Here is a 14,047-nt window from a genome sequence, read left to right as displayed (position 1 = left end):
AAGAATGAAATCTTGCCATTTGCAACTATGTGGATGGAACTAGAGCATATTAGGCTAAGCAAGATTAGTCAGAGAAAGACAAATTATGACTTCACTCACATGAGGACTTTAAGATACAGAACAGATGAACATAGGGGAAGGAAAGCAAAAATCATAAAAACAGGGAGGGGGACAAAACATAAGAGACTCTTAAATACAGAGAACAAATAGAGGGTTATTGGAAGGGTTGTGGGACGGGGGATGGGCTAAATGGGTGAGGGGCATTAAGGAATCTGCTCCTGAAATCATTGTCGCACTCTATGTTAACTAACTTGGATGTAAATTTAAAACATAAATTAAAATAAACACAAAAATAAATAAATAAATCTTCAATGGAATTCATGAGAAAATAATTGTAGGATTACAGTTCTCAGATTACAACTGAAAAATATTTTGAATTGTCATTTGTAAGATTTCAAAGATAATTTTATATGAATCGTATGATGTCTGAATTATATCTCAATAAAGCTGTTACAGAAAAGCTAAAATAAATACAGAACTCTGTGCTAGGAATTGGGGATAAAGACCAAATATCTATTTCTTCTTATGAATCACAGTATCACAACTTGAATAAACATTTCTCCACAGAAGATACAAGCGGCTAATAAGCGCCTGAGAAGGTGTTCAAGCTCACCAATCATTAGGGAACTGCAAATCAAAATCACCATGAGATACCACCTCATGCCCACCAGGATAACTACCATCAAAAAACCAGAAAACAATAAGTTGTCAAGGATGCGGAAAAAGCGGGCCCCTCGTGCACCATGGGTGGGAATAGAAAATGGTGCAGCACTGTGGAAAACAGTATGGCGGCTCCTCAAAACGTTAAAAACAGAACTACCACATGACCGAGCAATGCTACCTTTGGGTATAAACCCCAAAGAATTGAAATGAGGGTTCTGGAGACATACTTGGGTAGCTATATTCACAACAGGCAAAATGAGTCAATGCAGCATCCACTGACAGATGAATTAACAAGCAAACTGTGGTGTATGCATACGGTGGAATAGTATTCAGCCTTCAAAAGGAAGCAAATTCTGATACATGCCACAGCATGGATGCAATCAGAAGACAGGAGGCTAGCCAGTCACAAATGAGAAATACTGCAGGATTCCATTTAACTGAAGGACCTAGTGCGGGTCGAATTCACGCAGAAGGGAAGGTGACTGCCAGGCCTGTGGGAAGGGAGACGGGGGAGTTCCCGTTTAATGGGTACAGATTTTCAGTTTTGCAAGTCGAAGAATCCTGGGGTTTGGTGGTACAACAGTGTGAATGTACTTAACGCTACGGAATGATACACTTAAAAATGGTTAAGATTTAACCAAAATTTATGTTTATGCATATTTGACCATAATTACGTTTTTTTAAAGAGAGAAATTATACAATACATACAAATTCCGATCATCACTGGGAGTTGTTTTAACAAGTGGATTTCCATTCAGAACCAGGTAATGGGTCTAAGTACCGTGTCCCTACCTGACAGGAGAACCCAGCCGTGCCAGGGGGACAGAGACACTTCTCTAAACGGGATGCCACCTTCCGTCCCGGGGGCAACTTTTCCACCTTTCTGCCAACCTCCATGGAAATATTCGAGATTCTGTGAAACCGTGAAATGTGAGAGGGGATGTGAATATGTAAAAAGACACTTTCTAGAGACCTAGCACATTACATAATGAATTTGCTCATATATTAAACCGGAGCTTTCCTGCCGGGTTGAGAGTAGCTCCTACATGATTATAAAGGGAATGTGTAAAAGCCCATCAGTACTGTCATTACACAGTGAAGGTCCCCAGCCGCCATCTTACACCTGACAAGTGATGTTCCAGAAAGCACACCTAGAACAACCCCGGAAGTACTAGTTTGGTCATAACTTAGCAGCTTTCTTTATGGGATAAGTACTAAACGAGCAGGTGACAGCATTCTTGATGTGTCATTACAAAGAAACAGCATTTCAGTTCAAGGGCAGAAGATGGCAGAACTGTTTTGTTTTGTCTTTATATTTCATCCTCAGCTAAGATTTCACCATTATGTACTCATATTTTATATCCATATTAATTGGAGGATGAATAATTGAGGTCATTTTCCACACATTTCACAATATTAATATTTAATAAAGTTTTGGTGAGGAGCACAGATATATGTAGACTAATAAATATATGAAGTAATAAGGATGAATCAAATCTCTTCAGTTTGGTTTCAAATTTTAAAAAATCTGTTTCGTTCTAGAAGATTCCAAGTACCTGCTTTGCTGTAATCCTTGACCATAAGATGCTTTGATGAGGATGTACTCGATGTTGCTTAGAACAGACATGAAATCAGAGCGTGTGACAGGTTTTTCAGAAACAGAGTTAAAATATCTCCAAAAATTCTGTGGGGGGAGAAACACAATTCGATTACATCCAGGTTACAAATCCTCAGGTGCTTGTGAACTTATTCTTTTATAAATGTCTCCAGAAGTGAGCCCAGTCCCGTGCATGAGCACGAGCATAACGGAGGCAGTGTCCTGTCACCTCCTGGGGCGGCAGTGACACCAGCCTCGTTTGTCAGCAGACAGGTGTCATCTACAGCAGATGAATGGTGAACCATCCACAGACCTCTACCGGGTGAGGGAGCACGCACCTGCCCGGTCCAAGCAAGTCCAGAGCCTTCGCACCATTACGTCCACTCAGGGGGAGGCTCAGGTATCACGATGAACGATTTAGGGTGCAATTTTGCCCCCAAATTAACACAAACCTAATATCCAGTTCTTGAGAACATGAAATTTTAATCGTTTTTACAAATCTTGCCAAACCCGCTGGAATTTCGATCTCCAGGTCTTCTGGCTGGCTCTCGTAATGGCTCCCTGTCATTCCACTGCACCCAGTGCTAACTTCACACCGTTAAGGGACATATGCGAAAAGGGTCACCATCACCTCTTTCATTCCCACTTCTTGGTCTTGCCACACTCCGTTCTCCGGTGCTGCCACATCCACATAAATGACTTGCTTTCTGGTCCGGCCTCCTCTGATGAGCACTTGGGGCTCAAGGTTGAAGGTGCCCATGCCATTGGAAGAATAGAAGGCCACACTGTACTTCAGTCTGCCACCGTAGGCCAGGAGCTATGGGACAGTAAATGGCTTACATCTCTGACATGCGCTGGTTTATTTTCATCACAAGCCTACTGCCATTTGAAAGAAATCCTGCATCTTAAAACTACATCACATGGGTGGAATAGGTTTTCTGGAATTTGCTTCCTTCTAATTCGACTTGATTATGGATTATTAGGTTGACTCAAGCTACAGTTCTTTCTTTTTTATGTTTACTTATTTTGAGAGAGAGAGAGCACAAGCACATGCAGAGGCCAACTCAGGGCTCGAACCCATGAAACCATGCCATCATGACCTGAACCAAAATCAAGAGCAGGATGCTTAACCGACTGGGTCACCTCGGCACCCCAGTTCCTTTTTTTAAAGCAAGTGATGTTTTAACAGGTTCTTTTTGTTTGTTTGTTTGTTTAAATGGAGGCATGCTCGGCATGTAAAAAGCTGTACCTATTTCCGTTGTACAGCTCAGTGAGTCTGGGAATGAGTATACACCTGTGAGGCCACCACCCTCATCGAGGCTACAGACATGGTCATCACCTCCCAGAACTTCCTCTTGACGCCACCCATGGAGGTAAGCGCCAAAGTAACAAATCTGTGGTGTAATAGTCCTCATTATTTTCAAGCTCCTTTGAATTAAAAAGGACCTACAGCTATAGGAACACTGGATACATATTTGCAAATTTTAATGTTTTTTATTGTTGTTGTTTTGTTTTTTTATTTATTTCTGAGAGAGAGAGAGAGAGAGAGAGACAGAGATAGCATGAGCAGGGGAGGGTCAGAGAGAGAGAGAGGGAGACACAGAATCTAAAACAGGCTCCAGGCTCTGAGCTAGCTGTCAGCACTGAGCCTGATGCAGGGCTCGAACCCATGAACCATGAGATCATGACCTGAGCCGAAGTCGGACACTTAACCAACTGAGCCACCCAGGCAGCCCCATATTTGCAAATTTTAAAGATCTGGGCGAATTCACACACACACTCTGAAATTTATTTAAACAAAAATGTGAGTGAGGGCTTCACTACTCTGTTACAGTAGGTTTGTATACTCCGCCCTCACCCAACAACTGGGATTTCTTAAGAAGAAACACAGCATCTAGGTTGCCTTGAGCTTACATTAATAACAATGAAAAATCCTTGTGAAAGGAGAAAGAGAGAGAGAAAGAGAGAGAGAGGGAAGACACAGAATCCAAAGCAGGCTCCAGGCTCTGAGCTAGCTGTCAGCACAGAGCCCGATGCGGGGCTCAAACCCACGAACTGGGAGATCATGACCTGAGTTGAAGTTGGATGCTTAACTGACTGAGCCACCCAAGCGCCCCATGGGGGGATTTTGCTAAGAGTTGAACTTCTCCATCCCCACTTAGAAGAGTGAACTAATAACCCCCTGGGTTAATGGTAGGCTAACACAGCCCGTTGTGAATTTGGAGACCAGAGTCTCCCAGGAAGTGCGGACCAGTTCTAGGCTGGGCGGGGCCTCACCTGGTCTCCCTGGAAGCGCTCTGGCAGCCTCCAGTAAAAAGGCTCCGTGTGGACATGCTGCCTGACAGTCACGGCGTCCAGGAGGATGTCAGGAGCCTGGTAATACACGCCCTGGGTCGTGCCCCTGAGGTTGCTCTGCGAAACCACACGCAGGAGAGGCTGACGGGAGCCCAGAGTTATCTAGTCATGGAAGGAAAGAAAAACACACCTTAGGACACGAATTCACGCCCCACCTCTGATGTGCCAGATTCTACCACCGTTTCACAGACGGGATGGCTTTGTTATTAGAACAGGAATAACAAAGACGTTTCCTTCAAACTCAACCATCTGGGGGAAGATGCAAACCACACGTGTTTTACACGCTTGCATTTCGGGCAAGCTACTGCTACACTGGGGCGAGAGTCCATCCTATGAAGGAGGCTGCTGTGAGTTGCAGTTTTATCTTCCCTCCAAGTAGAGCTTTCCATAGAGTAGCTAAGAGCAACACTGGGTGCCTTTGGTCCCCGCTTCGTTTATTTCCGTGGGTGGCAGAAAACAGAGCCCCGATTCACAACAAACCCAGATCAGCTTCCTGGAATTTCTGATGCCATCAAAGCAAAGTTTAAAGTACTGGACGGTCTCCCCTGCCGTCATCCAACTTCCATGGCGGGGAGGGCTTTACAAAGAGCACGTCTTACTGCGTTTGCAACTTACCGGGGTCCTCACGTAACCCTCGAGCTCTGAGCAGACTTGTGACAGCCCGAAGCAGAAGCACGGGGCGCACCCCAGAGGGTCATCAGCGCGGAGGCCGTAGGTGCCGGCTCGACACTCACCGCACTGAAGGCCAAACACATTTTCCTAAAGGGGAAAGAGCAACAGACTCGTTTGTTGGTACCTAAAAAAAAGGAGAGATGATTTTGGAACAGGAATGAAATCAGACACAAAAATAATTTTGGAGCAGCAAACGTTTCCAAAATAGCCGTTTCCTTAGGCAAAGCAAGCTCCCTAACCTCAAGGAACACCCACTCTCTGGCGCCCAGAGAGCAGTGATTCCCAAACGCAGCTGACCATCCGGATCAGCTGGGAAGCCGCGGGAATATATAGACTGCCTGATGAGCCTTTCCTGGAGCGGCCCGACGGTGCCTCCCCAAGGCCCCAGGTGACTCTGATGACCAGTCAGGTGGCGAATCAGGGACCGGGTGATCCCTAGGGCAGGCCCTTCCTGTCCTGTTCGGATGAAAGCTGCTATCACCTGTGTGGTAAGCCAAAAAAACATTCACTGGTGTTTCCATTCCTTCTGGGCCATAGTAACTGCACGAGCTTTCCCTTCCTCATCCTTAGTCACTAATCAGCCCACTACCCTCTCTCTTCCATCTCACCAGCACCTGGAAAAGGATCAGAGGTCGTCAGTTACCTCCTAATCACAAAGCACAGCGGGAAACACAGAATTAAACATGATGTTGAAATCTTACCTGCTGGAACAACAATAAATTACACAAATTTCCTTCAGTCTGGTCGGCACATACCAAAGAATAATTACCAGCTAGAAAATCACATCTTCTTGAAGCCCTGTGCTACCTGTATATTCAAGATACTGGCTACTCAGCCAACCGGAACACGACAGAAAACTCAGTGTTTTTCAGTTCATTTCCATCATCTGACACTTAGAATAACCAGTAAAAACCCCACTTTAGAGAACTGTTCTAGAAGAGCCCACACAGCCTTTTAACTCGAAACTAGAAGGTAGTGAGTGCTACAAGAAGGGTCTACAACCCAGCTGCTGAGTTCAATACAGCAAAACCTTGCATTGCGAGTAGCCTGTTCTGCGAGCATTCTGCAAGACAAGCAAACATGTCTAGCAAATTTTGACTTGATAAATCAATGTCTTGCAACATGAGTAGGATGTGACACTGCACGTCACACGATCCCAACTGAGCCAATGGTTCTCTCTCTTTCTCTCCCCCTTGTTCACTGCGGGACTGTGGGTGATCATCAATGCAATATCACATTTCTGCGAAATCTTCCAAAGGAAGCAAAAGCATGTGTCATTGGATAGGTTCCTTGTTAAAGGTGCGTGAAAATAAAAAGATTCCACTGAGCCAATAGATAGCAGTGATTCCGTTAGTGACCGTGAAAGGCGTCCTACACAATAACCCTCCTCTCTCTTGTCTCCCTCACACCAGCCACGAAGCTTTTCAAAGCTAAGTGCAGGTGAATTTGTTCATTTTTCTTTATATGTTGTGTTTTCTGTATTATTTTGTATTATAATACAGTACTGTGGTCATTTTATATGGATATTTTTGGGTTGTAGAACGAATCATCTGAGTTTCCATTATTTCCTATGGGGAAATTCGCTTTCATATGCAAGTGCTTTGGATTACAAGCATGCTTCCGGAATGAATTATGCTCACAGACCAAGGTCCTACTGTAGCTGAAAGCCCAAAAGTCATAATGATGTGTGCAAGAAGGGGAGAAAGCAGAACACCAAGGGCCGTTACCTTGCAAGAGCAGGAACCGGTCTCCTCTGCGCAGCTGCAGAGACCCTGTTCCTCATCACAGGTGTCTGCCAAGGTCCCTCTCGGGTCACAGTCACAGGCCACACAGTCTGGAAAGCCTCTGTACCCCTGGGAGCACTGATGGCAGCTGGGGCCACCGAACGCCGGCTTACATCGGCAACGGCCAGTGAGCACGTCGCACTGACGACTGGCTGCCCCAACACCACTGCAATTGCAGGCCTGGAAAAACAAACTCACTAAATCAAAAGGTACCTCTTACATTTTCATCATGTACACGTGCTGGGATTACATTAGAACACTAAGTGTGGGGAAGTGATCTGGGTAAGTGGGTCTCTCTCAATATGGCTCCCCAGATTCACTTTGCCAGGAGCCCAATGAGAAGCGGTGACTGGATGTCTGTGCCCCGTTGAGGCACATTCACCCTGGGCCCAACCTGTGACCTGAAAGTCAACATCATCTACAAGTCAAAGTCAAGTCTGTTTTCAAAACACAAACTATGTCTCAGTTTACCCAATGAAAGCTACATAGAAAACAGAAATGCTCAAGACTGGATATAACCCTCCAGTAAAGTGACATATGCCCTTCTCCTGGAAGAGAGTTTACATGCAGAATACATTTAAGGGGCATCAAAATAAAGGTTTCCAGCCATCGATTCCACAGCTGGTTCTTTAAAAAAAAGACTTAGAATGATGTACTTGAAAGGTGCTACTCCTTCCACATTGATGCCTGAACCAATCCTGAATTTTAAATGCAAACCACAGAGCTGTTCACTGGGTTAAGGTCAAGTGAATGAATGACAGAGAAGGAACATAACTTGTTCCAGCAAAGGGCTTCTCGGTTAAGAAAACACAGACAGGGGCGCCTGGGTGGCTCAGTCGGTTAAGCGGCCGACTTCAGCTCAGGTCATGATCTCGTGGTTCATGAGTTTGAGCCCCGCGTCAGGCTCTGTGTCTGTCTCTCTGTCTCTCAAAAATAAAAATAAATGTCAAAAAAAAAAACAAAACCCCATCAAAAAACAAAAACAAACAAAAAAAAAAAACACAGAGGGCAGCACACACCTGGCATCCGAGCTCCGGGTCGCGGCCCCAGTATCCGTCCTCACATTCATCACAGGATTCGCCCCGAGTATGAGGAGGGCAGATGCACTCCCCTGATTCCGGGTGACAAGTGTGCAGCGTGTGGGCACAGTCACAGGCTGCAACGAAGGCAGACAGTGTTGTAACACATCAGGGCCATCGTGCGGTTGAAGGGGTCCGAGTTGATGCCACGGGTCATCCCCCTTTTATTAATTATCCCAAACTGTTCTAAACCCTTCTTCTAGTTCCTAACAGAGACCTCGTGGTTCCCAAGACTCGTCTGTGTCTCCCGGGAGGTGGCTGTTCCTCCCTGTTAGGAGGTGCTGCTGGAAAAGGGTTAATCGGGACAGAGCAACAGAAATAGGTGGGAAGAACAGATACAGCCAATATTTACGGGGCACGTGTCGTGTGCCAAATGCCGTGTTAAGGACTTTATACTCAGCATTAAAAATAAGTCCTGGTTGGAGATTGTCATTAGCTTCTCTATTTGGCAGATGGAGAAACTAAAGCTAATCGAAGGTCACACAATTAGGAAAGCCTGACCAGAGCTCCCGGACTAATGAAGAATAGGGATCAGGAAACAGAAAAAAGGTATGAAATCTTACACATAAGGGAAAAAGTAAAGGGACGTAACAGAATTCGAAGTCAAAGGAGAGCTCCAAGCAAAGTCTGGAAATTCCTACACAGTCTCAAATAATAAAGTCCAGAACTTACGTGTACAGCCACCGTCCTGAAATGCGTAGAAGCCATGCGCACATCTGTCGCACTTTTCCCCAGCTACACCTGGCACACAGGGACACTGGCCTTCCTCCGTGCAGTCATCCGACAGGGAGCCTGACACACTGCAGTTACAGGGCAGGCACCCACGCCCTGTGTCCAGCCCGTAATAGCCGTGCTGTTTCACAGGAGGGGCAGAATTGGGGAAGCCACAAACACATTTTAGTTAGCCACTAACACTCACGAGAACGTTTCTCAACTCAAACATAGGGTGTTTCATAGAATCATAAAGTGTTCACGACCTCATTCCACCCCCTTGTGAACTGAACACATACTCTGCAGGTAAGGACCCACTGCATTCACCAGCCACCTTCTGGGCATTAGCTCTTTCCGGCTGTCATGAAGTCCATTTCATTGGAACCAATGTTAAGGTAGTGATCATAGACATCGCCAACTCACACTTTAATTGCACGCAGTGACCGGCGGGCATCTTACCGAGCACTGGTCACACTGCCGTCCGGTCACATGAGGTTTGCAGTCACAGACTCCCGTCTCCAAATGGCAGACACCAGAAAGGGAGCCTTTTCCATGGCATGCACAGGCTAACACACACACAAGAGAGACATTTGTGCCCATTTCTGGATACAGTTGTAATAAGATCCCCTAATCCCCAAAGGAACACTTTTAAACATTCATGTTTCAAATCATAAAACTAAATCACTTTACAATAACTTTTAAAGTTTAGTATTTTTCTGAAGAGTAAGCCAGAATAGGGGTGGTGGAAGAAAGCATCGCACAGGAAAACCACTGAAGCTATGAAGATAACAATTAACAAATGATCTTAACCAATTTCATGAATTCCCTGAAATTGTAAAAATGAGCCACCAGTGTTTATTAACAAATCTTCATAAGAAACGGATAATGGAGGTTTCAAAACCAATTGAGCCACCTGCTCTCATTCCAATCATATAGATATTTAATATTTTAAGGCTCCGTTATAACAATCTAAATAGCTAATTTCATTTCACAGTTTATGTAATGTACTTCCCTGTTCTAAGTCACGAGTCATTTGTAGCTCTAATGTACTCCGCTTCAGGCCAAACATTTCAATTTATCTACAGTTATAATATTGATGTTTATTTATTTATTTTTAAAAAGAGTTTTAAATGTTTATTTATTTTTGAGAGAAAGACAAGCCGGGGAGGAGCATTGAGAGACATGGAGACGCAGAATCTGAAGCAGGCTCCAGGCTCTGAGCCGTCAGCACAGAGCCCGATGTGGGACTTGAACCCAAGAACCGCAAGATCATGACCTAAGCTGAAGTCAGACGCTCAACCGACTGAGCCACCCGGGCGCCCCAACAGTTATACTATTGATGTTTAAAGCTTCCAAGTCCCTCCCCTTTTCAAAGTGATGCCATTTAACGGCTCCAAGAAATGTTTAATATTTATGGACTATAAATGTTTGATATTTACAGACGAGCGGTCAATATGCATGTCCCTGAAAATATTTCATATGTTCACTGACAAAACACCCTAGAAACGCACACGACTTATGAGCGCTTGCACTCAGGGAATGCGTGCTATCTGTCGTATGGTGTAATGATGCGAGAACAGAAAACCTTCACAAGTTATCTCAAGCGCAAGCACACTTCGTGTTGCAGAGCGGCGGCAGACACAGGACACTGCAAGGCAGAGGCTCAGAAGACAGGTGGCGTAACTGTCTGCGGCCAAGGCACCGAGCTGGTGTTCCCTGGTCTAAATGGATCCACGATTCATCGCAGCCCATTGCTGTAGCTCAACTGTGCCCCTGGGGCCTTGTGGACCCAATATCTAGAAAGAGTAAATAGCTGGCCTGCCAGAAGGCCTTTTGCATGCAAATCCAGAGCTCACACCCACAAAGGCCTTCTTCTCCGGCCTTCCCTTCATTTGGGCTTCACCTCCACTATCCCCTCCCCCCAGCACCCCCCTCCCCNAGGGCCGGCTCCCATGCCCCAGAGCCTGCTGAAATGGCTTAAAGTAGCCGATCCTAAACCCGTTTCCCCTGCCTTGCCCCTTCCTTCCTGAGGAAAGCACAACAAAGGCTCTAAAACCACATTTACCCTCCGGACCTACATGGGTGCTTCCTCAGTGCCCGCCCCGCAATGCCTTGCTGTGTCCCTTCCTCCTGGCATCCGCTGGCCTTGCCATACCTAAATAATATGAAACATATGTGTGTATATATATATATATACACACACATAATAATAAAACATATGTATATATATATAAAAAGTTTATTTATTTTGAAAGAGAGAGTAGGGGTAGGGACAGAGAGAGAGGGAGAGAGAATCCCAAGCAGGCTCCGCACACTGTCAGTGCAGAGCCCAACATGGGCTCAAACTTAGGAACTGCGAGATCATGACCTGAGATCATGATCATGACCTGACTCATAGCCCACTCCCTCTCACCGAGGTTCGGTTTCCTCCTAATTTCTTGTGTCTCTCCCTCCAGTGCCTCCCTCACTGTGTCTCCGTGAAAGCTTCCCCTCCCTCTGGGGAAAGGCCAAAGTTCACTGTATGACCATCACAAAACATTGATGATAATAAACTGTATCTGCCGTTCTGTCTGTTTACGCCTGTGTCACATTACAGTAGATCTCACTTACCCTGCATAACAGACTGAGGAGGGACGCATTCTAATTTTCTCTGCTGTTCAGTAAGAAATCTGCAAGTTAGAGAGATTGTGTAGGTCCACTGGTCACACAGCTGCTAGCAATTGGCCTTCTATGGTAACAACTCTAGTAAGGATTATTACTGAAACTTTTTTACTGTAAATAATACTAATTTAAAATAGTGCCACTAGGGGCCTCTGGGTGGCTCAGTCAGTTAAGCTTCCGACTCATGACTTCAGCTCAGGTCATGATCTCACAGTTTGGGGGTTCGAGCCCCACATCAGGCTCTGTGCTGACAGTGCAGAGCCTGCTTGGGATTTTCTCTCTCTCCCTCTCTCTCTGCCTTGCCCGGCTCACATGTGTGCTCTCTCTCATTCTCTCTCTCTCTCAAAATAAACTTTAAAGAAAATAAAATACAAAATAAAATAAAATAAAAGAGGTCCTAGTAACCGACTGCTAGGTGCTTTACATATAACGTAATTCTCACAACAACCTCACGATATAAAATGATACCCAGCTAACATGTTTCACATAAGGGTCCTTGAACAGTAGAGCTTGGTGGGGTCCCTGTGCCCCCGGGCTGCCCTGCAAAACCATTCCGGAAGCACCAATTCTGCTACCATGAGTCTCTGAGCTCCACTTCTTCCCTGATTCCTGCACACCTGAATGTCCAAATGCCTTCCCAACACCCCCCTAGGAATTCCCATGTCAGTAATAGCGAATACCGGGACTCTCACTGGGGTGAACCTAATAAAACAGTAGTATATTAGTAGGTGGGGGCTCTGGGAATCCATAAAAGGGATTCTATCATAGGCCTGGAATGTTTCTTTCATTATTATTATTATTGTTTTATTTTAGAGAGATAGAGAGTATGCAAGCAGGAGAGAGGGGCAGAAGGAGGGACACAGAGAGAGAGAGAGAATCTTAAGCAGGTTCAAGCCCAATGTGAAGCCCAATGTGGGGCTTGATCTCACAACCCTGGGATCATGACCTGAGCCGAAATCAGGAGTCAGAGGCTCAACCAACTGAGCCACACAGGCGCCCCTGGCCTGGAAGGATCTCTAGTGAAATACCCAGAAATAGGAAGAAATCATCTCATTAAAGCTGGGGAACAGGAAGAGGAAGTGAAGCAAGAATAAAACTTAAAAATGCTTGGAAACTAGAAAGAACCCAGACAGTGTCCCTCTATCACCAGTCCAGCCATCTGGGCCACCAACCTGCCCGTCCTAACCCTGACCCCCCTCCCGACCTCCGGTCACCACAGAGCATCTTCACGTCTTCCCGGTGACCAAGGCTCTGCTGGAAACCCTCGTTAGCTCTGCCGGCAGCCTTCTTTCCTGGCCTCGTCTGCCTTCTTGCCAACATCGTCCACCGCAGCGGTTCTAGAGCTGTGTAGAACTGTTCTACACAGATCTGTTCACGTGAGCTGGAGTTCCGGACAGATGGTGCAGCCTCGGCGGGTGGGCTCCGTCCACGCTGGAGGCCGAGGCTCCCGCCCTGGCCCGCCCTGCCTTTCACTTTCTAGCACACTCTTCCGGGACTCTGCTCCTCCGGCCTGGACGACACTTTCCCACCACCTGCCAGCCCGCCCGGGCATCTGCTACCCATCCGTCCAGACTCACATCAAGTGGTGTTTCCACGGACGGCGCTGGGCCCTTATGGAGTGTGTGCACACCCCAGGGACGGCCATTTATCACCCCAGAGACCTGCCTGTCGCATCTCCCCGGCGCTGCGTGCACAGGTCTCCTGAGCCCTGGGAGGTGGCTGATGCAGCTGACCAGCAAGACCTCTAATTTCCCTTAAATTAATACCTGGGCCAAGAGCTCGGACCCGGACCCAAACCCATCTGTTCTGACCCTCCTCGCCCACTTCTGCTTATCACCGAGACCTATTATCTACACAAAATACCGAAGCAGTTTTGTCAGTGTAGATCCAAAATAATGAAGGAAAATGATTTCTTTTTTGGCCACAGTGAAAAACGTTGAAATACGTTTGAACAGCTCGGGTATGTAAATTCCCTTTTGCAGCTATGAATTTTATGTTATCTAAATTACAGATCAAGTGTTTCTTAGGAAACGTTAGCATCCTAATCGAAATAGGCTATAAAATATGCACTGAAATTTGACGAAGGAAAGCAAATATCTCATTAATAGTTTAAAAATCTGATTACATGACAAAGTGATATTATTTTTACATATTGGGTAAAATAAGATGTGTTATTAAAATATATTTCATCTATTTATGTGGTGACTAGAAAAAAATTTTAAATGTTTATATAGTGATTTTTGAGAAGGAGAGAGAGAGAGCACATACAAGTGGGGGAAGGGCAGAAACAGAGGCACAGAATGTGAAGCAAGCTCCAGGCTCTGAGACGTCAGCGCAGAGCCCAACATGGGGCTCGAATCCACAAACCGTGATAACCATGACCTGAGCTGAAGTTGGACGCTCAACTGACTGAGCCACCCAGGCGCCCCAGTGACTAGAAAATTTTAAATTACATGTGCTATTTA

At 45.7% G+C, this 14,047-nt stretch overlaps 1 protein-coding gene across 1 annotated transcript in view; it reads right to left on the bottom strand.

Moving 5' to 3' along the window:
- The window catches only part of LAMA1 (laminin subunit alpha 1), a 177,431-nt gene that overhangs the window by 64,696 nt on the left and 98,688 nt on the right, over nt 1-14,047 (bottom strand). Inside the window, exons 23-31 of the mRNA XM_077778268.1 lie at nt 9,381-9,487; nt 8,883-9,063; nt 8,151-8,287; nt 7,075-7,311; nt 5,291-5,434; nt 4,598-4,777; nt 2,952-3,137; nt 2,280-2,407; nt 1,516-1,636 (exon numbers count right to left, since the gene is read on the bottom strand). Of these exons, the coding sequence (XP_077634394.1) occupies nt 1,516-1,636; nt 2,280-2,407; nt 2,952-3,137; nt 4,598-4,777; nt 5,291-5,434; nt 7,075-7,311; nt 8,151-8,287; nt 8,883-9,063; nt 9,381-9,487 (1,421 nt within the window). The remainder of the gene's footprint in view (nt 1-1,515; nt 1,637-2,279; nt 2,408-2,951; nt 3,138-4,597; nt 4,778-5,290; nt 5,435-7,074; nt 7,312-8,150; nt 8,288-8,882; nt 9,064-9,380; nt 9,488-14,047) is intronic.

The sequence above is a fragment of the Crocuta crocuta genome, unplaced genomic scaffold (assembly GCF_008692635.1).
Source record: "Crocuta crocuta isolate KB4526 unplaced genomic scaffold, BGI_CrCroc_1.0 scaffold26, whole genome shotgun sequence".
Classification (NCBI taxonomy): Eukaryota; Metazoa; Chordata; class Mammalia; order Carnivora; family Hyaenidae; genus Crocuta; species Crocuta crocuta.
The sequence above is the reverse complement of the archived record's forward strand: the minus strand, read 5'-3'. Positions and strand labels throughout refer to the sequence as shown.